This window comes from Quercus lobata, chromosome 12 (assembly GCF_001633185.2).
Source record: "Quercus lobata isolate SW786 chromosome 12, ValleyOak3.0 Primary Assembly, whole genome shotgun sequence".
NCBI classification, from domain to species: Eukaryota; Viridiplantae; Streptophyta; class Magnoliopsida; order Fagales; family Fagaceae; genus Quercus; species Quercus lobata.
Window position 1 is genome coordinate 22,301,690 of NC_044915.1, and position 27,840 is coordinate 22,329,529.

The 27,840-nt window shown below is 37.2% G+C and overlaps 2 protein-coding genes across 2 annotated transcripts; one reads left to right on the forward strand and one right to left on the reverse strand.

Annotated features, from left to right (window-relative positions):
- The first annotated feature begins 1,602 nt into the window (after window positions 1–1,602).
- LOC115970397 lies at window positions 1,603–2,364 on the forward strand. The gene has a single exon (XM_031090035.1). It carries the CDS (start codon window positions 1,603–1,605, stop codon window positions 2,362–2,364), a length of 762 nt encoding a protein of 253 aa, XP_030945895.1.
- A 12,151-nt stretch (window positions 2,365–14,515) lies between these two features.
- LOC115970398 lies at window positions 14,516–14,956 on the reverse strand. The gene has a single exon (XM_031090036.1). The coding sequence runs from the start codon at window positions 14,954–14,956 to the stop codon at window positions 14,516–14,518; it is 441 nt and encodes a 146-aa protein (XP_030945896.1).
- Between the last annotated feature and the right edge of the window lie 12,884 nt (window positions 14,957–27,840).

The following is a 27,840-nucleotide window of genomic DNA, read 5'->3' on the forward strand; positions in this document are numbered from 1 at the left end:
AAAAATAGAGAGAGTAAGAGGAAATACACAGTGAGGAAGAGAGCAGTGAGTGAAAAGAAAAAGAGAGTTTTTTTTTACTCAAGTTGTATCTCTAAGTGTTGTAATCTCTATTTTATATAGTGAAATTATTCGGAGTTTATCCCGTGGTTTTTCCCTTCAAGGAGAAAGGGTTTTCACGTAAATCTTTGTATTTTTGTGTGGTTGTACTTCCGCTGTGCTTGCTAAAATTTATTCACAGTAATATAGAATTTTTCCCAACAACATGCACTCCTATCTCCTTCTCCCCTCTCCGTCACAACCAAGTCCACATTGTCTTTATATTTATTCTCCTCAACTCTCTTCCTTACTCTTTCTACCACTTTGGTCTGAAATTTGATGAAACAGTATTCAAACATAGGAATTGCAAACCCCGCAAAAATGATACCTTCACTTTTCACTCTTCTTCTCATCAACTCCAACTCCAACAGTGGCAGCTCTAAGAATTTTTTTCAAGGTGGTCATTATAAAACGTAAGTTATATAAAATTTAATTAAAAGATAACTTAGTATATTGACAAAAAAATACACACACACAAAAATACATAAAGTCTTACAATTTCCTTCTATGAGTTTTCTAATTTTAAAATCGTTGCATGATAGTCTTATTATTAATGTTGTAAGCTACATTTCTTTCAAAATTTTAGTTCAATAAAAAATTTCTTATGCTTTTATTTTTTGTTTGTTAAGGGGACCAAAGTTGAAGGACAACAAAAATTAGTTGTAACCTAAGGTTATAACTTTCATTAAACAAATTATTATGACTACATATTTTGAAAATCTAACTATTGAATTGCATGATCTTAATTTATGTTTTTAAAAAACATGTTAGATTTCATGTCAATTGGATGTTATTTACTATTCAATCTATAATTTTTTTTTTTTTTTATGTATAATTTTACATTACGAAAACTCGAAATTTAAACATTTGATTGATGGCTTGGCTACTGATCTTTGATCTTATTGCAAGCATGAAGAATATAATAAGAAAATCTATCCAATGGTGAATTTATCAAAATTCACATCCAATAAAAAAATTAAGTGGCATTATAGCCTTAATTTACAGCCAAATTTGTTACCAAATTTTATCCATAATTTAATTATGTTGGGCCTAAAAAAAATTTAGGATGGTCACAAATTTTTTTTAACTTTTTTTTCCAGGTCAAAGTGGTCCTATGACCACCCTGGCTTCAATGTGGAGCTGCCCATGAACTCCAACAACAACAACAACAACAATAACAATAGATTCCAATAAAAATTGTGTGAAAATGTATAATGAAATTGTAACTATAAAACTATTCAAAAATTGTATGTGAAAAAATACTTTCAATTCATCATAATTTAGGCTGCTACATTTTTCAATCATAAAAAGTGTGATGAAAGAATCAAGTTGGCTCCAATACACTAAAAAGTAAGTTGACTCATACTTTTGCTCTCCCCTGTAAGAGCCTTTCTCTCTCTCTCTCATTCCCATGGTAAGAGTCCTCTCCCTCCCTCAAATCTAAGTCCAAGTCTTCTCTGGGCCTACAAATCCTTTGGATACGTAGTGGTCCTAAAGCTCTTAGGTATGGAACAAGAAGTGATAGATAGTTTACAGAAGCTACGTCTCATAAAAGAAGAAGAGGAAGATATTCTTATTACAAATACAAGTAGACCTGATTTGATTGAAGAATGCTCTCTCAGTTTTTTTAGGCGTCTTCTCACGAATCACCATCAAAACCAGAGAGCTCTTAAGAACACTCTAAGACAAGCATGGAAGATGGGATCTGATCTAAGAATTGTTGAAGTGGGCAAAGGCATCCTCCAGTTTAAATTCAACTCTATGTATCAGTTAGACTGGGTTGGAAAAAGTGGGCCGTGGAACTTTGATAGCAAACTTCTCCTTCTATGCCGGTGGAGGAAAGGCCTATCTGTATCAAATATTACCTTTACCCACTCTCCATTTTGGGTTCAAGTATGGGGCCTGCCTTTCGAGCAGATGTCTAAAGAAGTTGGGAAAAATATTGGTAGGAAGATTGGAAAAGTCATAGAAGTAGATAAATGGTCACTGCAAGCAGACCAGGCGAAGTTCTTGAGAGCAAGAGTGGATATGCCCATTGATAAGCCTCTGAGGAGAAGAGGTTATGTAGCTATCGAAGAAGGGGGAAGAAGCTGGGTCACCTTCAAGTACGAAAGACTCCCCACGTTCTGTTTCATCTATGGCATGCTAGGGCATGATGATAGGTACTGTGCAGCAACTCCTTCAGAGCAATCTCCAGAACGACAATATGAAGAATGGTTAAGGGTAGGAGGAATCAGTAGATTTGGAGGTGAGAAAGCAAAAGCATAAAGTAATAAAAGCTGGGAGTCCATGGGAAGTGATGATTCAAGATTCAAATTTCAGACGATGGCAGAAATTCTGATGAAGTCAGTACAATCAGAGGCAGTGGTGACTCTAGGAATTTTTTCCAGGGTGTTCCTCAACAAGCATAAATTACACAATTTAATAAAAAGAAAATTTTATATATTGACAATAACAACAATAAAAAAACATGCAAATACATAAAGTTTACAATTGTCTTCTACGAGTTTTCATATTTTGAAATCGTTGCATGATAGTCTCATTATCAATGCTACAAGCTACATCTTTTTCAATATACACAACCAAGCAATCATTCATCTACTGATCTCCCATTCGATTGCGCAATTCATTCTTTATATATTTCATTGCTGAAAAACTTCTTTTTACTATTACAGTAGCAACAGGAAGGGTCAAAGCTAACTTCACAAGCAAATAGACTAATGGATAAGTCTCATACTTCCTTGTGTTCACTAATTCCTTGAAGCTCTAAAAATAAGTCATTGTTGCGCATATCAAAAATGTAATTCTGCAGTTGAGAGTTAAGTGCCAAGATATCTATCCTAAGAAAATCAGATGGATGTTAGACGTATCAATTTTTCCTTATCAAAAGCCACAAATGAATTACTCGGTATTCGCCTCTGAAAACCGGTTATTAAGCTCTTGAAGTTGCATATCTATGATTGTACAGAATAGCTCAACACGATAATGATGTAAATTTGTATTTTGTTGGGTGTTGCATCGCGGCCTCCCACTAACTACAAATATTTCATCCATGTTCAATATAGGAATATCATGTGCGGTACAAAATGAAGACACTTCAGTCGATAAAGATATCCATTCATCATCTCTCATCACTTGCAATCGTTGCTTAGACACATTAACAAGATCCATAGCATTTACTATATCTTGATTTTTTTTTTTCAATGCTATTAACAACTCATTTGTGATCCTTAAAATGTTTTTCATCAAGTGTAAAGCAAAGACAAATTCAAAAGATAGAATTGGCCTCATAATAGATCAAGTTTCAACTTTTTGGTTGAAGAGGCCATCTTCTTCAATAATCTCAAGTACATCAACAATAGTAGAGAACATCAAAATCAAGTTGAGAAAAGTCTCATAATATGATCCCCAACGTGTATCACCAGAACGTTTAAGATTTGTCTCTTGATTCAAACCTTGCCCACTTCTACATACACCATTCTCTAAATTTTCTTTAATTTTGGCAAATTGTGTATCTCGAAGAGCATCTCGTCTCTTATAAGAGCCTCCAACAACAGTTACTAAATTACTAACCACATAAAAAAATTCAGAAATGTTAATGTGATTTTTAGCAACAGCAACAAGTGTCAATTGAAGTTGATGAGCAAAACAATGGACATAAAATGCTGACTTATTCTCTCTCAAAATTAAAGTTTTGAAACCATTGATATCGCCTTGCATATTACTAGCCCCGTCATAACCTTGTCCACGTAGGTTCGATAAACTCAAATTATGTTCACAAAGTAAACACTCAATAGCATGTTTGAGTGACAAAGCGGTGGTACTTGCTACATGTACGATACCAAGGAACTACTCTATAATAATTCCTTTTTTGTTCACATAATGAAGAACGAGGGCCATTTGTTCTTTCACTGAGATATCAAGTGACTCATCAACTAATATTGAAAAGAACCCATTGTGAAGATCCTTGATGATGGCTTTAGATGTTTCACGTGCAATTGCATTCACAATGTCTTTTTGAATATCAGGATGGGTAAGCTTGCAATTTTGCAACACTTCATTGATAGATTTATTGTGATCCCCCAAAAATTGTAGAAGCTCAAGGAAATTTCCTTTATCACTTGAACCTTGAGATTCATCGTGACCACGAAAAGCTAATCCTCGGCATAAAAGGAATCGTATGCTTTTCCTTCAATAGATCTTCACTCTTCTGGACAACTTGGTTATGAGCACTATTAACTCCTCCAACATGGGAATTTAACTTCTCTTTTTGATTCCAAAGTTTGAATCCCTTTGTTACAAAAGTGTCTCCTCCTCCTTGCTTACCAACATCTTGCCCAAATAGGTAGCAATAAAAACAAAATACTGCATCCTTATCTAAACTATATTCCAACCGGTATCTATTTTTATACCATTTGGATATAAATCGACGAAGATTTCCAGAAAAATATGATATAGGGTACTCATCACAGAGTAAAATAAGTTGACAAAGGCCTTTTTGTAAATAATATCTTTTTATTTCATTATGATGATTAGGATGATAAGATAATATCTTTTCTCATAGCCCAGTGATAACACCTTAAAATGTATTCTTGTTATATATTTATATGGGTGTTATCTCCTTATTACTATGCTTAATTTGTATAATTAAGCCATGATTTGCATTAGTCTCTATTATTTATCTTTACATAATTTCTTAAATAAGATGTTATTCATTGTGTGTGATTTTCTACTTTTAGGAAATCATGTGAGAAAGATGAGTTTACAGGAATTTGTGAGAGAATGGAGGCCAAACTAGAATTAAAGTGGAGCTAAAGGACCATGTTTAAATGTCTAAGGAGGTGCAGCTGGAGTGCTTGGATCGTCTACCATGATTGGAAGCTTCAAATAAGGAAAGAAATCAAAGAGGCAGAATCTGAAAAGGAAAAATCTGATTTGAGCACTGATCAGTATTTTGGGCGTATCTCTCTCCTCAAAAATCCAATTGACACAAGGCCAGATGGGTTGGAACCATGATTTAAATATCTACAACTTTCCAGTTATGAATTTTTCGAAATTCTCAATTTTTGATGGCCGAAATTAACTCACAATTTACAGCTGTAAACCTGGACGGAAATTAAAATAGTAAAAGTTTTATTTTCTTTGGACACTTAGACATTAGGGTTTTGAAGGGAGGCTGGTAGAACGAATTTTGGCAGAGCAAACCTTGTATTTTTCTTTCTCTAATGGCAGCCTAAACTCTTTGCTAGGGCTAGAGGTTATGTTTCTTCTATACGGTATGAATATTCAATGTGATTTTTTCTAGGACTTTATCTACAACATATTTGATTGTTCAATTAGATTTCTTTTGATGTATTAGTTCTTCCATGCTTTCAATAAGTTCAATCATGTTTTTCTTATTGTTTAGATGAATTTCTAATAGTTTCAAATAGAAATCAGGTTTTAAAGTGAATGGGTTTTTCTGAAAATTTTTCTAACCGCATTATCAATCAAGGTTATCATGCGTTCTTTAATTGTCTCAGTTCAACCGAATCATAAGTTTTTAATTGTATAAGAACAATCAATTATGAAATAGATATTTTCTTAGATCATAAAGAATTTCATATCGATATAGGGAAACACTCGGATGCCCTAGTATTTAAATTATTGATTTAAATAAGTTATCATTGTTATTCTTGTTTACAATTACCAGAAAAAAATTATTCTTCATCTTCACCAAAAGTTTTTTTAATTACATTGTCTTTGAATTTACCCCACTTCTTGTGGTTCGACCTTGGTACTCCGAGAATTATATTGCTACGATCTCCTACACTTGGGAATGAGCAAGCACCCAAGATCTGAAGGAAGATTTTCTAAGTTAAAGTCAACACGAATTCACTTAGAAGATGAAGATGAATCTTGGGTACGTGGCTTTCTTATCAAATATTTGTCCATAATTCTAGCAAAAGAATAAACAATAAACTATAAGTTCATTTGAAATATTAATAAAATTATTAATTATTATTGTTTAGTTGTTTCATTAATTTGTTTGTATTTTATAAACTATAATTTGTTATATTGTTGTTTCATTAATTATAAAATTATTAATTGTTATTTAGCCTAACATAATTTAATTTATTTGTCTTTTATAATGTATTGGTTAATTATATTACTTTAATTATTGTTGTTTAGCGTAACAATGAACTATATTGCTTTAATTTGTTTGTCATTAATTATACTGCTTTAATTTGTTATATTGTTTAGCCCCTTGTGCACATTACACTAAAAGAGCCAGATATTACACATCCTATGTGCAACACAATAATTAAAGCAGTGTAATGTGCAACACATTACACTGCTTTAATTATTGTTTACCCGGCCCTATGTGCCCATCAGCCCATCTACCCCCACCCCACTCAACAGACAAGCACAAGCCTCCTGATGCCCCCAATCACAATAGCCAGCTACCAATCAAAAAATTTCACAATCACAAATCACAATACACATTACACTAAAAGACAATCAATATCTTACCAACGGTCCAACACAAACACCAACACACACTAACCAACACCAACGGATAAGATAAAGCCAAATTCAAAAAGACAAAAAATAGACAAAAAACAAAATATTAATAAAGCTAAAGAGTAAAGAATCAGCCAGCCAATCAGAGATCACATTTCAAAAGAGACAAAGAGAGTTACTGAGTTAGACTCTTAAAGAATAAAGAGGGAGAGACTCATTCATTAATTTCATTTCATGGTTTTCATTTCAGTGAGATAAAGAGAGAGAGAGAGAGTGGGAGACTGAGAGAGAGTCAGAGAGAAAAAGGGAGAGAAATACCTTGAGGGAGGGAGCATCGAACACCGAGGCAGAGCGATTTGTGATAAGGGGAGAGCGACGATGATGAGGGGCAAGCGAGTGAGCAACGACGACGACAACGAGCGAGCTGCGAGTGACTGGGTTTGGTTTGCTCTATATTGGGGTTTGGTTTTGGTTTGCTCTGTATTGGGTTTTTTTTTTTTTTTAATTGATAAACACCTCTGTATTGGAGTTTGTTTTGCTTTTGCTCTGTATAGACTATATTGGGGTTTGGTTTTCTCTGCCAGAGACGTGACCGTGGGTTTGATTTCTGATTCTCTATATTGCTTTTTTTTTTTGAGAATCTGTGGGTTTGCTACTTTGCTACCTTTGTAATCTGTTGGGCTCGCCGTAGGCTTGGCTCTGTTACAAATTTTATTTATTTATTTTTTCTTGAAAGTAGAACAGATATATATATATATATATATATATTTTTTTTTTTTAATTTGAGGGTGTTCCTAATTTTTTGATCGAGGGTGTTCCTAATACAAATTAAATATAATTTTTTTTTTCAGGTCAGGGTGTTCCTGGGAACACCCTGACCTGTACGTGGCATCGCCACTGATCAGAGGGCGAAAGGAACGAAGGTCTAAACAGTAGTTACAACCTAGCTAGTGGAAATGCCTTGGTAGCAGAAATGGAAACAGATACATCACATCGGATGGTGCCGAATAAACTGAGCAAATGGGAAAATTTTGGAGATTTCGGGGCAAGATACAATGTTAGACCATGAAGTACGTGACAAGCCAAAGGTAACTAAAATTGACTTAGTCATGGAATTGTTCAAAAGGAATAATGATGCCCGGTCAGCTATAGGTAAGCCACTTGTGCTCGATAAGGAAGATCAAGAGGTGGCCAACCCAATAAAGCCCAAAACAGAAGTTAAAAATTGGGGGACATCTGAGGGCCCAAAACAAGGCCCAGACAAAGGAAAAAGGGCACAAATGTACTGGATCATGTGGTTGGCAAAAAGAGAACTGAAAATATTGAAACTCATATTGTCTCTGAAGGGAAAGCTTCGAAACGTGTTTATGGAAAGCAAGCTTCTGATGATATTTTCCCCTATGATAAAATGGCGGTGGCTACTTTGTAGCACCCCCGAGAGCCATGATCGCCCTTGGATGGAATTGCCGAGGGCTTGGGAACCCTCGGATAGTTAGAGTGTTGCATGAATTTGTGCAATGGTGGGATCCCAAAATCATCTTCTTAACGGAGACAAAATTGAAGAAAAAGACTATGGAGAAAGAGACAGAAAAGTTAGGCTTCACTAATGGCTTAATCATACCAAGCTCAGGAAGAAGTGGAGGGTCAGCATTACTCTGGAAAAAAGACATTACGGTGGAAGTTCAGGGTTACTCGGCTAACCATATAGATGTGATTGTCACTGTTCCCTCATCGGGATTTAAATGGCGCATTACCGGGTTCTATGGCCAACCTGAAACCCACCGAAGAAAGGAATCTTGGGATCTACTTTAGGTTCTAAATAGAAAGTTCACACTTCCTTGGATGTGTTTTGGGGACTTCAACGAAATTGTATCTATGGAGGAAAACTTGGGGGGAGTTAGGTGATCGCAGCTAGAGGCAAATGGATGACTTTCGGGATGTTATTCATTAATGTGGCTTCAAGGACCTGGGGTACTACAGTCTTGACTATACCTAGTGTAATATGCAGGAAGGGGATGATAGAGTGTATCTAAGACTAGATCGTGCTCTTACCACACCTGAGTGGATTGATCACTATAAAGACATAAGAGTTCACCATCTGGTTGACTCTACATCAGATCATTGTGCCTTATTGGTTTGTGACACTATTCTTATACAGCCACCTAGAAGGCGAAGGTTTCATTTTAAAGTAATGTGGACTAAGAGAGAGGAGTGTAAAAATATTATCAAGGCGGCCTAGGAGGAGTGTACAAAGCTGAATACTCCTAATGGAATTGCTATGAGCCTCAAGCAATGTGCTTCCAATCTTGCAATGTGGAATAAGGCTGCTTTTGGACAAGTCCTAAGACAAATTCACAACAAAAGAAAGACTTGCAATGAGCTGGTTCTTAGAGACCACAATGGAAGTTTGGGTGGTGAAAATGACCTCTTAAATAGTCAGGAAATCATGTGGCACCAACGATCCAAAGTTCAATGGTTGAGTTTGGGAGATTGTAACACAAAGTACTTCCATTCCGAGGCATCAAAGAGGAAAAAGAAAAACATCATCTCTAAAATCAGGGATGAGGGTGGAAACTAGTGTGAGTCCCCTAGAGCCATTGTAAAAGTTGATATTTCCTATTTTGAAAAGCTTACACCACATCCAACTTGAGCAGCATCTCCAAGGTTACCAACTCAATCTCCATTAGAGTCACTGAAGATATAAACCAGAACTTAACTAGGGAGTTCACCAGGGAAGAAGTTGATGCTGCCTTAAAGCAAATGCATCCAACCAAAGCTCCTGGCCGCAATGGTATGTCAACTATTTTCTTTCAAAAATATTGGGATGTTGTAGGCAATGATGTTTCTGGCATGGTCTTAAATGTGCTAAACTCAAACATGTCTATAGCAAAAATTAACAAAACTAATATTACTCTGATTCCAAAAATAAAAAAACCCATCTAGAATGACAGAGTTTAGACCCATAAGTCTAAGCAATGTTGTTTATAAGCTCATATCAAAAGTGCTGGCTAATCGCCTCAAAATGATCTTGCCTCACATTATTTCTGAAAATTAAAGCGCATTCCTCTCTGAAAGGCTTATTACTGACAATGTTCTTGTTACCTTTGAGCTCATGCACCATCTTGACCATAAGAGAGACGGCAAAGATAGTTACATAGCTATTAAATTAGATATGTGCAAAGCATACGATAGGGTTGAATGGGGTTTTATTGAACAAGTTATGGAGAGAATAGGTTTCCATGAAAGATGGATTAGTCTTGTCATGCATTTTATTACCACAGTGTCATATTCTATTCTAATAAATGGTGTTGCTTGAGGGGTAAAGTCCCCAGATCAAATAATGGGCCTTAGGCCCTCTATAGAGTTCAACCCAGTTCGAGGAGAAAGTGTGGGCGCCAGAAAGGGCCCCCGACCCAATTCTTATGGGCCCAAACTTATTTAAAAGACGATCCGAGGAGGGATGTCTCCTTGGACGTGCTAGATATGGCTCAGACATGCATCCTACCAACAATAAAGAATCGCTCCAACGAGTATTAGTAGCAGGGACGAGTCCCCTAAGCCCGGGAGAGAGAGTCTAGGGTGTCAAGGGAGAGACTACAGCTGCCACATTAAATGCAGGGCAGCTACTTTTCTGGCCGCATTAATGTGGAGAAGACAGGCGAATAGTGTTACCTTGGCCACAACAACTCACAGAAAAACAGGGGAGATGTCCGATGGGACGGGCACTCAAGTGAAGGCCCAGATGATCAACAAGTGTAAAGTCCTGATGACTTAAAGGGGGCTATATAAAAGAAAGGAGTCCCCATGGAGAGAAAAAAAAAAGGAGAAGAAGGAACAGAAAAAAGAGAGAAAGACCATAGCCTTTGATCAAGAACAAAAGTGCACTCACACGTCTCCTCGGACTGGATATCCAGTGGACATGAAGGAGATATTCTTACGTTCAATCGTTGCATGGCCCAAAGTTAACTAACACTCACTTCGTTAGGGCCTAGTTCTGTAACCCGCTCTCTACAAATTCATTGTCTAGGGCTACTTGGGCCAGAATCACCTACCTGTTGGGCCTGGGCCCCAAAGAGAGACCCTACATTGCTCATGGCAATATAATCCTTACTTAGGGCCTTCGTCAAGGTGACCCCCTATCTCTTTTTGTTGTGTGCATATGGGTTCTCTTCCCTTATTAATGAAGCTACTAGGAATCAATCTTTGAGTGGCATAACTATTTGTAGAGGCTGTGCAATGGTCACCCACCTTTTCTTTGCAAATGATAGCCTCTTGTTTTGCAAAGCAAATAGCTAGGAATGTCAAAAGCTAATTGAAATTCTCCAGCTTTACAAAGCTACATCAAGCCAGAAAATAGATGCTAACAAATCATCGGTTTTATTCAGTAATAATACATCCAAAGAGAAGAAGAATGAAGTGTTGAACATACTTGGGCCTATGCAAGACACTCGGCACAGCAAATATCTCAGCCTCCCTTCCATTATTGGCAAGTCAAAAATAGGAGTCTTTGCTGAGATTAAGGAGAGAGTGGGGAAAAATTTGTCGGGGTGGAAGGAAAAGATGTTATCAATGGGTGGCAGGAAGATTCACATAAAAGCAGTAGCCCAAGCAATCCCCATCTATACTATGAGCTGCTTCCAGCTCCCAAAAAGCCTATGTGAGGAGATGGAAAGGATGATGAGAAAATTTTGGTGGGGACAGCACAATCAGGAGTCAAAAATTGTGTGGATAGGTTAGAAGAAAATGTGTAAGTCAAAACTAAGATGTGGAATGGGCTTTCAAAACCTCCAAGCTTTTAATCTCGTTATGTTAGCCAAGCAAGGGTGGAGACTTTTAATGAATCCCAACTCTCTAGTGGCTCAAATCTATAGGGCTAGATACTATCCACATGAGGATGTTCTCAGAGCTAAACTCGGCTCCAACCCCTCGTATGCATGGAGGAGGATCAAGACTGGATTGGAGGTGATTAGAAGAGGAACGCGATGGAGAGTGGGGAATGGAAATTTAATCCACATTTGGGAGGACAAATGGCTGCCTACCCCCATGATATACAAGGTAATTTCTCCTCTCAGGCTCTTTGACAATTTCCCAATGGTATCAGCCCTCATTGATAAAGAATCCAAAAGATGGAATGCCGACATTGTTTTATTCCTTCCGTTTGAAGAAAATATAATTCTCAATATCCCTCTAAGCTATAATCTCCCAGATGATAAAATTATTTGGGCTGGTAATAACAGAGGGGTGTTTACTATGAAGAGTGCCTATTATATTGCTACTAAATTAATAGAAAAAGAGGAACAGGGGGAATGCTTTATCGGAGACTATAGAACCCCACTCTGGAAAAGGATGTGGCATTTAAACATCCTAACAAAGACTAAAATATTCACCTGGAGAGCATTTATGAATGGCTTGCCAACATTGATAAACTTAAAAAAAAGAGGAATTACAGTAGATGAAGTTTGCCCATGCTGTGGAAGAGAGCCTGAGACTATTTCTCATTCCTTGGTTAGTTGTGACTTAGCCAAAAAATTGTGGAGCTGTTGGATGGATTGCCCAGTGGACAGCCTGGAAAATTGGTCAAATTTTTCTGACATAGCTTTGGAAGTTCTTGCTAAAGGGACACCCATGGACCTCGAGATTTTTTGTGTGACTGCCTGGTCTATATGAGGAATCAAATTGTTTTTGAATCCACACTCCCAAATCATATGTGAAATTTTGCTGAGAAGCTCCATCAGGATTTCAATAGAGCTAATGTAGACATGAGCCATAACCGGCCTTGCGAGACCAATAAATGGGTTGTTCCACCAGCTGGTTTTTTCAAAATCAATGTGGATGGGGCCACCTCGGAGGATGGAAGGAATTCTAGTGTGAGAGCAATTATTAGAGATTTTAAAGGAAGGATTGTAGTAGCTAGCTCTAAATATCTATCAAGCCACTTTTCAGTGTTAGAAGTGGAGACTATAGTTGTTGAGTGTGGCATCCTCCTAGCTCGAGAAATGGAGCTGCCCCAAATCATCATTGAAATTGATGCAATTGCAGTTGTTCAAGGCATAGAAGCAGGTGGTTCAGATGGCTATCTTGGCCATTTGTATCAAGGCATTGGCTATCTACTCAAGTCCTTTAGAAGCTGGAAAATCAAACATCTGAAAAGGGACTACAACAAAGTAGCACATGAGCTTGCCCAATGTGCAAGAAGAAGTGAGGAGACACAAGTTTGGAATTGGGGGCCTGCCCGCCCTTTGTGCACCATCTCACTATAGATGATGTTTGTGCCTAATGTTATGTTTTAAGCTCTACTTCCTTTGTTGTAATTCAATTTTGGATTTCAATGAAATCTTTCACAGTTTCCTATTAAAAAAAAAAGTGTGATGAAAATAATAAAAACAATAGCCTCCACTTAAATGAAGCTGATGCAACAATATAGTTTCATCAAGGAAAAATTTTAGAATGTGGCATGTAATTAGAGAGTAATAGAAATATTTATTTTCTGTAATAGGAAAGTCAGCTGCTTTGCCTTTTAAAAATCAGCATTCATGTGTTCATCATTGGAAGATTATGGGTAGCACTACAGGAGTTTAAGCATCTAATGTTGCTAATAAATAATGCTTAGGTGTTCCAGTTCCATGCACTTAAGACATTGTTTTCCTATCAATAATTATAGTTCTTAAGAGCCAAATATGAATTACTATCTCTTAAAAACTACTTAACATTTGCAAGCAACATTTTTTTTTTTTTGATACCATTAAGAGAATACAGAGTTTTACAAAGTGGTTGGGGTAACCCAACTGTGGTGGATTGGCATGTAAGCTGCTATATCTGCTAGATTATATACATTACAAACTACAACCTTGGGAACAAAACAAGAATGAAACATTAGTCCATTCTGGTATAAGTGCAAAAGAACTACCATCATATTTTGTTCCCGCCAGCTAGGAGATCAAGCCTTGTTCACAACTTGAACTGTTCTCTTGCTATCACTCAGAAATAGAATACAGGCATATCCAAGGGTCCTAGCTTTAATAGCTGCTTCCACCACTGCTTCCTGTACTGCTTGGGTTACTTGTGCTACAACACAACTTGAAACACCAGAAAAAACGAGGTTCCCTTGCAAGTCTATAGCTTCATAGGCAAATCCACTCCTTTTGGTTCTCCTTCTTCTTGCTCTAGCAATTATGATGACTAGCTGCTAGGGGCCACCAAAGCGTTGGACTGTATGGTTATAGTCTGCAGGCTGAGTCATAGAAGTAGGGTGCTGATTAAAGGCCTCCTGATACCTGAGTGAAAGAAAGCATGGACAGCATGGAGAACATCGGTCTTAATAGTGCACCAAAAGTTCTGGTAGAAGAAAGCAGGAATGCCATTAGGGCCAGGGGCTTTGTGAGCTCCAATTTGAAACACAGTGCTTTCAATTTCTTCATCAGTGACAAGTCTGTTTAGGAGAGCACACTATTGATCAGAGAGTTGAGGAATTGGTAATGTCCTGATCTCTCCAAGAATGGAATCAAAGTCTCCAAGAGTAGGACCTTCATAATATTGCTTGAAGTGGTTTACCAAAGTGTTTTCAATTTCAACTGAGTTATCAGTAAAGTCTCTTTGAGCTGTTTTTAAGGTTCAAAATTCTACTTCTCGCCCTTCTTTGTTTGACCACAATTTGGAAGCACCTTGTGTTTCTATCCCCTAGGACAATCCAATCACTCCTTGCCTTTTGTGCCCACATCAATTCTTCTCGGTGCATTAGGACTTCCAACTCCTCCATAATAATCTTTTCCTTTCTCACATCATCCACAAATAGAATAGAATTCTGCATTTCTTGAAGTTGTATTTGCTTCTTGTGAATTTCACAATCAACCTTACCAAAAACCTCCATATTCTAGATAAGAAATTCTTTCCTGACTTTGTAAAATTTTTTCCTAAGTTAGACAGCTCTAGATCCATTAGTGCGAAAATTCCAAGCTTGTTGGACCACATGCTTGCATAAGGGATGAGTGAGCCACATGCGTTCAAAATGAAAGGGTAACCTGAGCTCAAAATCAAGCATTATTGGTCCATGATCAGAATGTACGATAGGCAAATTTTGTAGAGCATAAGAAGGGTAGGTATGAATCCAGTCCACAATAGCAAATGCTCTATCTAGCCTCTCCGTTACAAAGTCATCATCCTCTCTGTTATTCATCCAAGTGAATCTCTGGCCAAAGGCAGCCAATTCACATAATTCCAGGTCAGAAATTAATTGATTAAAAGATTCAGACCCTATAATCCTACCCTCATTAAAGGAAAACTTATCATCCCCATTTAGAATATGATTGAAATCCCCAATGCAAAGCCAATTGGGGTGAGCAATATTTGCAAGCAACATTAAGATTCACACCCCTTTCAAATAACCAAAGCACATTCAATACCCTCTAGACCTCTAGTAGTTTAGGAGAAAGTTAAGAATAAAAATGTTCATTGAAAACAAAATAAATTAAAAAAAAAAAAAAAAAAAAAGAGAAAATGAAAGACCTCTTAAATTTTTACAACATCCACATAAAATGGGTGGATATTTTGGAATCCAAAGAAAACTAGGAATTAAGTTGTTATTCAAAAAATAAATAAAAATAAAGGAGAGAAAGTATTTACCTCCAAATTGGTCTCCAATGGAAATTGTAACGCTCTTAGAAGCCTCTCCCTTGGGCTTGATCATAGAGATTCACAACAGTGTTAAATTATTGCATCAACAGTAATAAGTTGCAATAACTTACAATTTTTAGTTGCAATAGAAGTTTTAATACATTAGAAAAAATTGTTTCAATAACTTAAAATGAAGATATTGTTTCAATAAATTGATATCACTTATATCAACGAAAATTTCGAACTAATAGCTTATTGCAACAAAAATTATTATTGCAATAGTGATAGTATATTGAACTAACTGAAAAAGAAAATGGGCCTCTTTTGTTTTACACCAGTGATAAAACATAGAGAAAGTAGCATTATAGGACAGCTGGACATATCTAGCACTGATGCAATGGAGTCCAGTGCAATGGAGTCCAAGATAGGCTAAGTCTAATTACACAAAACAAACTTAGGAACCAAAACAGTGTACATGGTTATACCATGCTGAGTGAGATAATGAAAGTCAGTGTCAATGCCTCGTGGCAGTTCGACCACCCATCGCAGCGACGCTTGCATAGTTCTCTTTGGAAGGATATGCACGTGCATATGAAGCTCAGAGCTCGGGTGTTGTGGAGGAAGGTTGTACCTTGGGTGTGTGACTAGAATATGAGTCAATTTTAAGGAAATTACTAAGGGTAAATGAAGTCGCCACCAATCATTGGGTTTTTTCTAAGGTGTGATTGGTCACCTGACTCTATTTGATTTTATTACCAATCCTAGGCTAAGAAAAATGTCGTTTTTTCTAATCTAATATGGACGGGTAAAAAATCTTGATTCTTAAATTTAGAAATCTGGTTACGTGTGGGAAATGTGTAAGGCACCCCACAACACCTGTCCGTAGACAGTCCTTTGTTTTGGTAAAATCTTAATTTTCAGACAATGGTAGTTGAAAACGAGCTATTGGCATTAACTTTCAGGGCTTTAAGCGAATTGGGCTTTGAGGTTTGGATTTAGAAAGGGTGTGGTCTCGATCGATGCTTCCCTAGTGTGTTTGGAATTGTTGCCTAATTTACAAGGCCAAAATCTCGTAGCATTTCGCCTTATTTTTGTGGCGGAAATTTGGCAGTGCTTCGCCTCAAGTGCATCATAGCACACAAAACACTATCCTCACCAAGCTTTTGCCATGAGAATACGGCAATGGGGATGCCCCATTTTCACGGCAAAAATCTTGTAGAGTTTCACATTTGTTGCATTATCGTGCATCGACAGGGTTTCATACTTATGTATACAACGCGTGCCAACATGCTCATGCTAGGACGAGCTAAAGCCCCTCAAAACATTAAGCACATTAATATGTGTCGCATACATGGGGAAACCGATGTCACTTTGGTGACATGGATTGGGACGGTCACACTGCGATGCTTGTGTAGATAGAATAACATAAATATGCACTTGCAATAAATGCCTTGAGTACATACTCATGCCATAAGGTCAAGACCTCTCATGACTAGAGAGGGTCGCTCACATAGCCATAAAAGTCCATCATACAAAGTGCATGATCACCCACACACATGTAAGCATATATATACATATACCATGCACAATACTATCACACAAAGCAGGAAAGTAAAACAAACATTGCCAATGTTCCAAGGGTATGGCCCAGCAAGGTACAGGAAATGTAAAACAGACATTGCCATACCCAGGGAACGCGGCCCAAGCAAAGAGCAGGAAAAGTAAATAGGGTACATGGAGGGAAACCCTAATACATGCCCTAAAGAAGAGGTTAAGAGAGAGAGAGGGAAAGAGAAAACCAATTGGGAGGGGCTAGGCCTCCTAATCTACTGAACATTGCCCTTTGGGAGCTTGCGTCTTCTTGCTTGCATCCTTATTCTTTTTGCTTGCACCTAGGATGTCGCACCGTTGCTCCAAGTGTCCATGCTCCAAGTGTGTACATTCAATGACAAAGGAAACAAACCAGCAGACAAGCAAAGAAACAACTAGAAGGAAAGTATGCTAAAAGACAAACTATCAAAGAGAGAGTCAAACGGGGGCAAACAAACATGTTATCAAACAAAAAGGGGTGTACCAGGAGGATAAATGTAGGTTTGGATTGGGTGTCCATAGTTCCACGAGATTGGAGTATGGACGACACACAGACTCATGCATGAACATGTAGGCAAGCGTGCAAAAATGCAAAGAAGCAAAGAAAGCCAAACGGGTGGCACAAAGTAAGCAAGACAAGCAAAACATCGCATAGAGTGGAGAAAGGGTATGCATCAAGCAAACCAACACCACGGAGGTATATCTCACAAGTGATCATACCTAAACAATCTGCAAGAGGGATGAAAGCAACCACACAAGCAAGTGGCCTCAAAGATCAACAAGCACAAGCCCACAGATGACACAAAGCATGGAAAAGCCTAGATCTAAACAGGCAAACATGGAGATAAAGCATAGAAGCAAGCAAGCATAGACATGCATAAAGGAAATGATCCAAACCCTTTAATATAGGCCTAGGTGTATGGATGTAAGCCTAGACCATAAAATCTAGATCTACACCCTACCTAAAGGGCCAAAACACATGGAAAAGAAAAAAAGAAAAAGAGATAACAAGAGATAAAAAGGCTATAGAAGCACATGACATAGCAACCAATATGTAGATCTAGACACATGAACATGGCACAGAGCACACAAAGATATAGATCTAAGCATAAGCATGGCAAGGAGCACTTAAACATGTAGATCTAGGTATAAGCATGACAAAGAGCACATAAACAAGTAGATCTAGGCATAAACATGGCAAAAAACACCTAGGCATATGGATCTAAGCACAAACACAATATTTAGGCATATCCTAACCCAAGAAGGCTAGGCCAGTATCATCAAAGTGGTAAAACATGGCAAAAAGTAAGGAAACATGCTAAAAATGCTATAAAACATGCTAGGAAGCAAGATAAAACAAAGATATACTATGGAAAGCAAATAGACATGCTATAAAGAAAAATAAAGTAAACGGTATAGTTTGTAGCTAAAAAGCTACATTTACACCCTTAAAACCTCAAATCCAAGGTCCTAAGACCAGGAGAGGAAAAAGAGTGCAAGAACACTACCTCTTGATTGTTGAGAAAACAGAGAAATCAAAAGTTTTTTGATGCGTTTAGGAGAAAATTTAGAGAGAAAATTTACCCAGAAAAATGCTCCAAATTGCCCAATTTCATTCCTTTTTTTATCTGATGGGGGGTCTAGTAGACGTGGCAAAACGGTCGGGCCGGGTTCAGGTCGGGTCAATCGGGTTTGTAGGTCAAACGGGTTGCAGGTCAAAACAGGTCATTTTTAAACTGGTTAATCGGGTTACGGGTCGGGTCGGGTTGGGTTTACCCGTATTTTTCAAACAAGTTTTTTTTTTTTTTTTTTTTTCAATTACAAAAACAAATCAATGACAACTTTTTTAGAGAGAAAGAATAAAATCAATTAAGCAAATGAATTGCACTTAATGTCACTTGTTAATATCCTTCCAATTCTTATAGTTTTGAGCATGACAAAAATTATTTATAGTCATAAATTCATAATGGAAAAAGTCTTCAATGTTAATAGTTCACTGTCAAAATGCATATAATTACAAGTTTACATCTTCAAAAAGAGATAAATCTTAAAACAAACAAAACAAGTAAGCCAGCAAAGTAACAAGTTATCAGTCTTCTTAAGTGCACATGTTCCTATTGCATTTAAAATAATAGTAAAGTTAGATTACTTAGAAAGATAAACTAAACAAAAAAAAATTTAAAAATAAACATAACATATTAAGTAAAGAAGAATAAGTAAATATTTTATAAGAATTACACCTCAATCTTAATCTACTCAACGTTGGTAGTAGATTCAGCACCGTAAATATTCATACTTGCAAATTGTAGCTCAAGTTGGCCAATTTTGTCAGCATCCTCATCTACAATATAATATTTTAATATAACTTAATGTACCATGAAAGCAAATCAATAAAGAATTAAAATTGTATAATTATGACTATAAAAAACGTAGCTTCAAATCCATATAACCAACTTTTAATACACAACGTAACTTCCACATTCTCAGGTAAAAGACGTGATCGATACAGAGTAAGAATTTATTTCCCAACTAGGAAAGGAAGCTTTGTGGTTCACTAGTTTGGTTTGACTCAACTTTTTCATGTTTGTTGTTTGTTGTTTGTGGCTTTGTGCATTGTAACATTGTTCATTTGTTTGTGCTTTTGGCTTTGGAGTTTGGACAATGGACTACAGCTCAGCTCAGCTGAACGAGATTTTTTTTTTATTTTTTTAATGGTTGTCTACTTGTCTTGACTCTTGAGCCACTTGACAGCCTTGGCCTTTGTGTTGTGTAGTGTGTTGAGGACCTTTTGTCTTGTCCGATGGCAATTGATTTGGCACTGAAGCTAGGCTAGCAGCTAGCTTCTCAAAAAAAAAAAAAAAAAAAAGAAGAAGAAGAAGAAGAAGAAGCTAGGCTAGCTCGCTTTTATTGGTAGTCATTCTCGCTAATATATAATATATATTGATTATTAGTTTTGGTACTTTGTGCTTTATGCACTTAGTATCAGGACGTAATTTAAATATTTTTTTAGCGAATTTTTTTAACGGGTCGGGTCACGGGTTATTCGGGTTGGGTCACGAGTCAACCCATTTTTACTTCGAATAAAAAAAAATCAAGTTCGGGTTAGGTATTTTTCGAGTCAGGTCAGAAAATTCTGACCCGTATTGCCTTGTCTAGGGTCTAGGGGTATTTATATTAAAAAAGTAACTAAGTGGTTGCCGACTTGGAAGGGATTGATGAAGGCCTTCTTGGACTTGGATTGGGTTGATCTTAGTGTCCCTGTAAAAGTCTGGATGTGTAGTTTTCAGTACACTAAAAAAATTAGAAACCCAACAATTGAATCAAAAGTTATGGCCTCGAGAAGCGAGCTAATGCGCTTTACACGGTTTTTAGGATATCTCAACCGTTTTAACTCCAATTTCAACCCATGAATAGTCATTGGAAAGGAAATTCAATAATCTTTGCAATGATGTTGGTCTCAACCCGTTCTGATGGTCGGATCAAAATTAGGGTTTGATGTAGAAACATGAAAAATGTTGTTTTAGAATGATTTTGACCAGTTTTGACTTTCGGTCAACCTAGGGTTGACCAGGGGCATTTTGGTTAATTTGACCTGAAATGGCACTTTGAGTGCTCCATTGCCCGAACGGGTTGCGTCATGTCAATTTAGATGTTTCTGTGGCCCCATAGAAGAAATTAATGTTTTTGGAATTTTCAGAGTCTTGCTCACAATTGAGGGCAGACAAAATACGGTATCTACAATCAATCAACATGGTTTGTTCGCGCTAGCTTGGTTGACTTTTCTTATTGCAAACACTTTCTATTCTTTTGCAATATGTGAGAACCAAAATCAATCTAAAACCAAGGTCTCTAGCCTTTATTGCAGCCTCCACAAAAGCTTATTGGATAGATGAAAATTAAGATATGTCGATGTATAATATGAGAATAAATATAGGTTGATGTAAATAGAGATAGAAATAGAAAATATTTAAAAATTAAGATATTATATGAGAATTAAGATACATTAATATATCTTTATATATATATATATATATATATATATGCTTCCACCTTCCAATTTAAGCCATGCACTTCACTCTTTACATCATGGCATCCACTCGTACTTTTGCTTTCGAGAGAATAGATATAGGTCGATGAGAATAGAGATAGAAATAGAAAAGATTTAAGAATTAAGATATTATATGAGAATTAAGATACATTGATGTATATATATGTGTTTCCACCTTGCAATGTAAGCCATGCGCTTCACTCTTTACATCGTAGCATCCACTCTTGCTTTTGTTTTCAACCTCATCGGTGCATAGCTAAACTTTCACTACAAGAAAATAAAAGTTTATTGCAATGAAAAAAATTGTGGCAATAGCATTAGAGTTATTGCAATAGTTGATTTTGTTACAATTATATATATATATATATATATATATATATATATATAACACATTAGAATTAGGCAATTATGCTTATCACGATCAACTCCATTGGGTGTGCCATTGAATCTGCATATATTATAATATACATGATATATGCACCATAGAACATTAGGGTAATATTTCTTACCTAATTTTTAAATTTGTAAACTATTTCTTACGTTTTTAGTTGTATCTAGCGTGTTTTCATAATTACACTCATTATTGTTTGTATTATAAGTTGATAATGTATGATTTGTTTTTTTGCCTACAAATTTATACAACAAAAAGTTTGCAAAAATGACAAAATACCCCTTTCACCCAAAAGTTCTAGCAAAATGTTCATGTTCTGAAACTATTTAGTGATATGTCCTTGTTTTGAAACTCGATTTTCTAAAAATTGAGTTTCAATGTAAAACTCAATTTGTAGAAAATCGAGTTATAGGCAATCAAACTTTAAAATAAAAAAAATAAAAAAATAAATTATGGAACTCGAGTTCCATTTGAAATTTTTCAAGGAAATCAAGTTCCTTGCTGAAATTCGATTTTTAGAAAATCAAGTTTCAAAATAGTAGTATTTTGCTAGATAGTTTTAGAATAGAGGCATTTTGTTGGAACTTTTGGCGAAAGGGGTATTTTGCCATTTTGGCCCAACAAAGTTGCTCGGCTTGTTTAAAGTAGGGCTTTTGGGGTTGATTATACTTGGCACAGCCCTAGTTCGAGATAGCCATTTGAAGCTCATGATAGTAGACTTGATTTGTGCATTATTCTTGGTTTGTGTTTTTGTGACTCCTTTGTGATTTATAATTTATAGTTTATTGTTTTTAATTTGTGTGTTTTTCGGAGGTAAGTTATAAAAACAAAGAGCGTTGAATACATACCATTTTCATTGTTGTTTTTCTTCACAATATGTGCCACAATGTGGTTCTTTTATGGATTATTGATAAAAGATTTTTTTTTTTTTTTTTTTTTGAAGGGGAAAAATCCATTCATTCAAATTGATAAAGAATCATGATACAAGGCTTCTAAAGCTGGTGGGGGAGAATCCTCCATCCAATATAGATCCTCATCTAAAGTACTTCTAGCATATTGAGCTAACACATGTGCCACTTTATTTGCTCCTCTTGTAATATAGCATACTCTAGACCACTGTAACTCCCAAACCAAATGCCTAATGTCATTAACAACATTCCCAAATAGCGAAGAATTTTCCAAAGGAGAAGAAATGGCTTGGATTACATTGCTATTATGTCCCTCAATTATCAACCTTGAGAACCCAGCATCCACAGCAAATTCAATAGCTCTTTGGCATGCCAGCAATTTGGCCTTATCACTCATATTCACCTTCGGCCCACTAGCAGTCATAGCAGCTATGACTTCACCCTTATCATTTCGAATTATAGCACCATAACCAGATCTGTCCAAGCCCGAAAAAATTGCTACATCAAAATTTGACTTGTACTCCGCCAGTGATGGAGGTTGCCAAACATCCCCACTGAGTTGCTGCCTAGTCTGAATAGCTAAATGATCTTAGGTCGGTTTAAATTCATCAACAAGCTCCTTTACTCTTTTATTTAGGCTGCTCGGATCCTTCAACTTGCCACCATGCACCACACAGTTTCTCTGATTCCATATGAGCCATGCTTGAGCCCAAAACAAATCCATTTCATCTGGCGTTAGGTGCTCCAACAACTCTGCCATCAACTGCTTCATATCAGTCTGCCCATGTACACTCCATTTTTGCAATTTTCTGATGCTGCCAACCTAAATATCCTGAACCACAGCACAATCCCACAAGGCATGAACCGTTGTTTCCACCTCTCTCATACATAAAGAACAATTTCTTTCCAAAACAACCTTCCTTTTGGTCAGATTCTCTGCAGTAGGCAATATAGCATGACAGGCCCGCCATCCACATATTTTAATTTTGTTTGGAAGTGTAAGCTTCCATATTGTAGTCCACAACTTCCTTTGCGCACATCCCCCTAAAGTTCCTACCCGATTGCCATCAGTTAGAAGCTTCCTAGCCACATAATAAGCCAACTTAACTGTGAACAGCCCCTTTGAATTCTGCAGCCAAATTATATCATCATTCACATCCCTTCGGCTCAATGGAATTTGACAAATAGCTTCTGCCTCCTCCCTGTGAAAATTAGCCATAACTTCCTCATTCCTCCAAATATGTAAATCTGGGTTGATCAGATCAGTAACCATCATTCCCTCTACATCTTCATGAATCGAATGTAAAATTCTATTTGTTGGATAGTTGGGAATCCTCCTATCTTTGAGAACATTAATTGAGAGACCATTTCCCACCCTCCAACAATGTCCAGATAATAGAATGAGTTGTGCAGCCATCAAGCTTCTCCGTACATATAAGCAGTTTGATGAGACTTTAGCATCAAGGAATGATGACCAAGGAAAATACCTTGCTTTGAAACATTTATAAAGCAAAGAGTTATTGCATTGAACCATTCTCCACTCTTGCTTGGCTAACATAGCTAGATTAAAAGCTCTTAAATCTCGGAACCCCATTCCTTCTTCTTTTTTTGAAGCTATCAATTTATCCCAACTCTTCCAATGAATTTTTCGTTCATTCCCCATCTAATCCCACCAAAACTTTGCACACAAAGCATCCAGTTCATCACATAATTTCAATGAGAGTTGAAACACACTCATTGTATATGTAGGTATGGATTGTGCCACAACCTTGATTAATATTTCTTTACCAGCTCTTGACAACATCAGCCCTTCCAACCTTGAAACTTCTTCCATATTCTGTCCTTCAAATATGAAAAAAAAAATGTGATACTTAGCCCTCCCAACCAAGGTTGGTAAGCCAAGATAAGTTTCAATTCTATTCACCTCCTTTACTCCCAAAATCTCCAAGATCAGTTGCTTCTGGCTGTCTGAAGTATTGCTACTGAAATAAGTTGAAGACTTTTCTAAATTTATGCTTTGCCCTGTAGCTCTTTCATAACTTTGGAGGATCTTTGCTATAGTCTCTCCCTCATCCTGAGTTGCCTAACAAAAAAGCAAAGAATCATCTGCAAACATTAGCGTAGTGACTTTTGGTGCACCTCTGCAAATGGATACTCCTTTAACACTCCCTTCTGATTCTGCTTGGTCTAGCAATGCAGTGAAACCCTCTGCACACAATAGGAATAAGTATGGTGATAAAAGATCCCCTTCCCTTATTCCTCTAAATGGGTGAATCATGCCATAAGCTTTCCCATTCACCAGAATAGAAAAGGATGGTGTCGTTACACAACTCATCACCCTTTCTATCCAAGTAACAAGAAATCCCATCTTTTCCATAATACTCTACAAAAAATGCCACTCAACCCTGTCATATGCCTTGCTGATGTCTAGCTTCAATGCTAAGGGTCCCTTCTTCCCCTTTTTTCTTGAATGCATAGTATGGAGTGTCTCAAAGGCCACCAATACATTATCTGTGATCAGCCTCCCCGGTACAAATGCACTTTAAGTGGGTGAAATAATTTGAGGGAGTACTTGTTTCAATCCATTGGCCAATACTTTGGAAATAATTTTATAAATCACATTACATAGGCTTATTGGTCTAAAGTCAGACATTTTCATAGGATTTTTAACTTTAGGGATAAGCACAATGTTTGTATGATTAATTTTAGGTAGCATATTCCCATTATTTAAAAAATCCAACATAGCTAGAACTACATTATCACCTACAACATGCCAAAAATTTTGATAAAATAGAGCATTCATACCATCAGGTCTTGGAGCTTTTGTTGATCCCATTTGGGATAGAGCCACCTTCACTTCTTCAGCAGTAAATTCACTGGACAGAACCTCCTGCATATCATCAGTTATCTTGCTCTAAATTGCATTCAGACACTCCTCTATCTAATCTCCCACACCAGCATGAAAGAGATTATCAAAATAGGCTGAAGTAACTTCAACCACCTCCTCCAAATTCTCCACCCACTACCCATGTACATTTTGGATACCCCTAATATGATTTTTATTTCTCCTTTGTGTGGCTTTAGCATGAAAAAACTTTGTACTTTTGTCCCCATGTTTTAACCAATTTATTCTAGACCGTTGAGCCCAAAATATTTCCTACTTTTGTAATAACTTATCCATCCTTTTGCTCAATTCTAGGTATTCGGCCTTGGCAGCCTCTGTAGGTTCAGCTTCATTTAAAAAATCCAGCTTCTTTTGGAGGTCTTTAATTGCTTTAATATACGGATCAGTGGATGATGAACCCTAGGCCAAAAGCTCGGCTTCACATAATTTAATTTTTTCTTGAACAGATGCTAACCTGAGTCTATCCTCACCTGCTCTTCCCCAAGCCTCTTGCACTACCATTTCACATTCACTACTAAGCAGCCAAGATTCTTCAAACTTAAAGCACCTTTCTCATTTTTGCCTTGAATGAACATAAATCTGAACATGGATCATAATGGGTAAGTCGTTTGATGCATGTGTGGGCAGATGTATAATTTTGCTCATCTGAAATTTCTCCATCCACTCTTTGTTTGCCACCCCTCTATCAAGCCGAATTTTGGTGTTTGCTTCCCCAGGTCTATTATTACTCCAAGTGTAAGGATATCCCAAAAATCCAAGGTCTTGAAGATGACAACAATCCAAGGCTTCCCTAAAAGCTTTAACCTGTGAATTTTGTGGCTGTCTTCTGCTCTTCTTCTCCCATGCATGTAGGTACGCATTAAAGTCCCCTATAACCACCCATGGCCCTTCCACAAAGGTCTGTAAATACTTCAATAATTTCCATGAATTTTCCTTCTGTTGTGCCGGCCAACCATAAAATCCAGTCAAGTACCAGACAAAGCCATCCTCCTCTGTGATTTTAGCCAAAACATGGTTAACAATGAAATTTATAACCTCCAACAGAATATTATTTTTCCACAAAAAAATGCTAACCCTCCACTCGAATCAGGATGTTTGACAATAACCTTATTCTGAAACAGCAAATTTCCATACAATTTCTCAAACCCATCCTTGTCCAGTCTTGTCTCCATAAGAAAATAGACCGTGGGAACTTGCTCCCTCAAAATCTTGCAAAGGCTTCAACTTGTCCAAGGGTTCCCAAGCCCTTGGCAATTCCAGCTTAACAGTCTCATGGCTCCCGGCAAGGGTGGCTCTCCACCCTCGCTGATATACAATCAATGCTTCCATCCTCACTACTCACTTTCCCTCATTTGATAGCTTGGACACCAGTCTACCCCTCCTGCACTTCACATGAATCTCTTTTTCCCAATCTAGGTATAATAATGGCCTTAGTTAATCCACCCAACCCGAAGTCCATCCTATTGATCCAAGTCCACGTTCCTTTGGGCTTAGAATTACTTGGCCCAACTATGTCTGATGTTGTGTTACTATCAAACATTGTGTGATTATGGATTTCCACGGGAATAAAATCTTATTGTCCCTCATTATGATTGATTCGATCTAAGCCGTTATCAACCCCAGCATTTATTTCCGTGTTTGACTGTCCAATGAGCATATTTTCCGGACCTAATTCCCTTATTTCAGCATTTAACTCCTTTACGTTAGCATGACATTTATATTGTGCGTTATTCCCATGCACATTTTCAGAGTCCATCCCTTGATTCACGAAATAACTTGAGCTCTGCTTTGCCGCACTTCCATTACCCTCCTTTGTGTGGGACATAGGGTTGGTATTCTTGCTTGTTGGAGCCCTTGGACGACTCCCAGCTGCGTTTAGAAAATCACCATATTGATATTCAACCTGTCCACCTTGTTTCTCAACTGCATAATGGGCTGCACAGTGCTTCAAGTCATGACCTAGGATTCCACAAAAGTGACAAAACATAGGCAATCTCTCGTATTTGAATGACACTCACGTCCTCTCACCATCCGATCCAGCAATAAAACCACCTCGACGTAGAGGTTTTGTTATTGGTAGAGCCACTTGTACTCTCATAAACATATTTATATCATCCTTCTTGTTCCTCCGTTCAACCTCCTTAACCGTACCTAGCCTACTCCCCACTTCCCTCGTTACTTGAGATGAGATCATATCAAACGGTGCATCCCAAATTTGGACCCAAAGGGAGGCAGATTCCATTTTAATATTTCCCACAGTCATCCCCTTCTTCCACCTTTGCAATAATAATAGTTGATTGTCAAAAGACCAAGGACCTCCTCTCATGATCCAATCCATATCAAACTCTGATTGGAATTTGAATTGAAAGAGATTTGGTCCCACTTCTGAAATCTACAATGAATCATTCAATCCCCATGCTTGTCTTATTGTATTCTTCGCTGCCATTCTATTAAAGGGCTTACATGTAAGGAACTTCCCAATCAAACTCGGATTGCAACTCTCAATGGCATCCAACCTTCCCTCATCCGAGATGGAGATAATTTCTTCCTCCTCAATTGTTAACTTCATCCTCTCCAATCTATCAGCTACATCATCGTCCATTTTGTCTCAAAAAAGATGAAAAAACTACCCTTCGCACATTGCCAAGGGAGAGAAAACTCGTGCATTCACGAGAGAAAGAGAGAGAGCTCCACGAGGGAGAGATTCCTTAATAATTCTTTTAAAAATAATTTGATAAAAGATTTCAAAGTGCTTCTCTTTGTATTAAAACTAGGCTAATGTTACCGG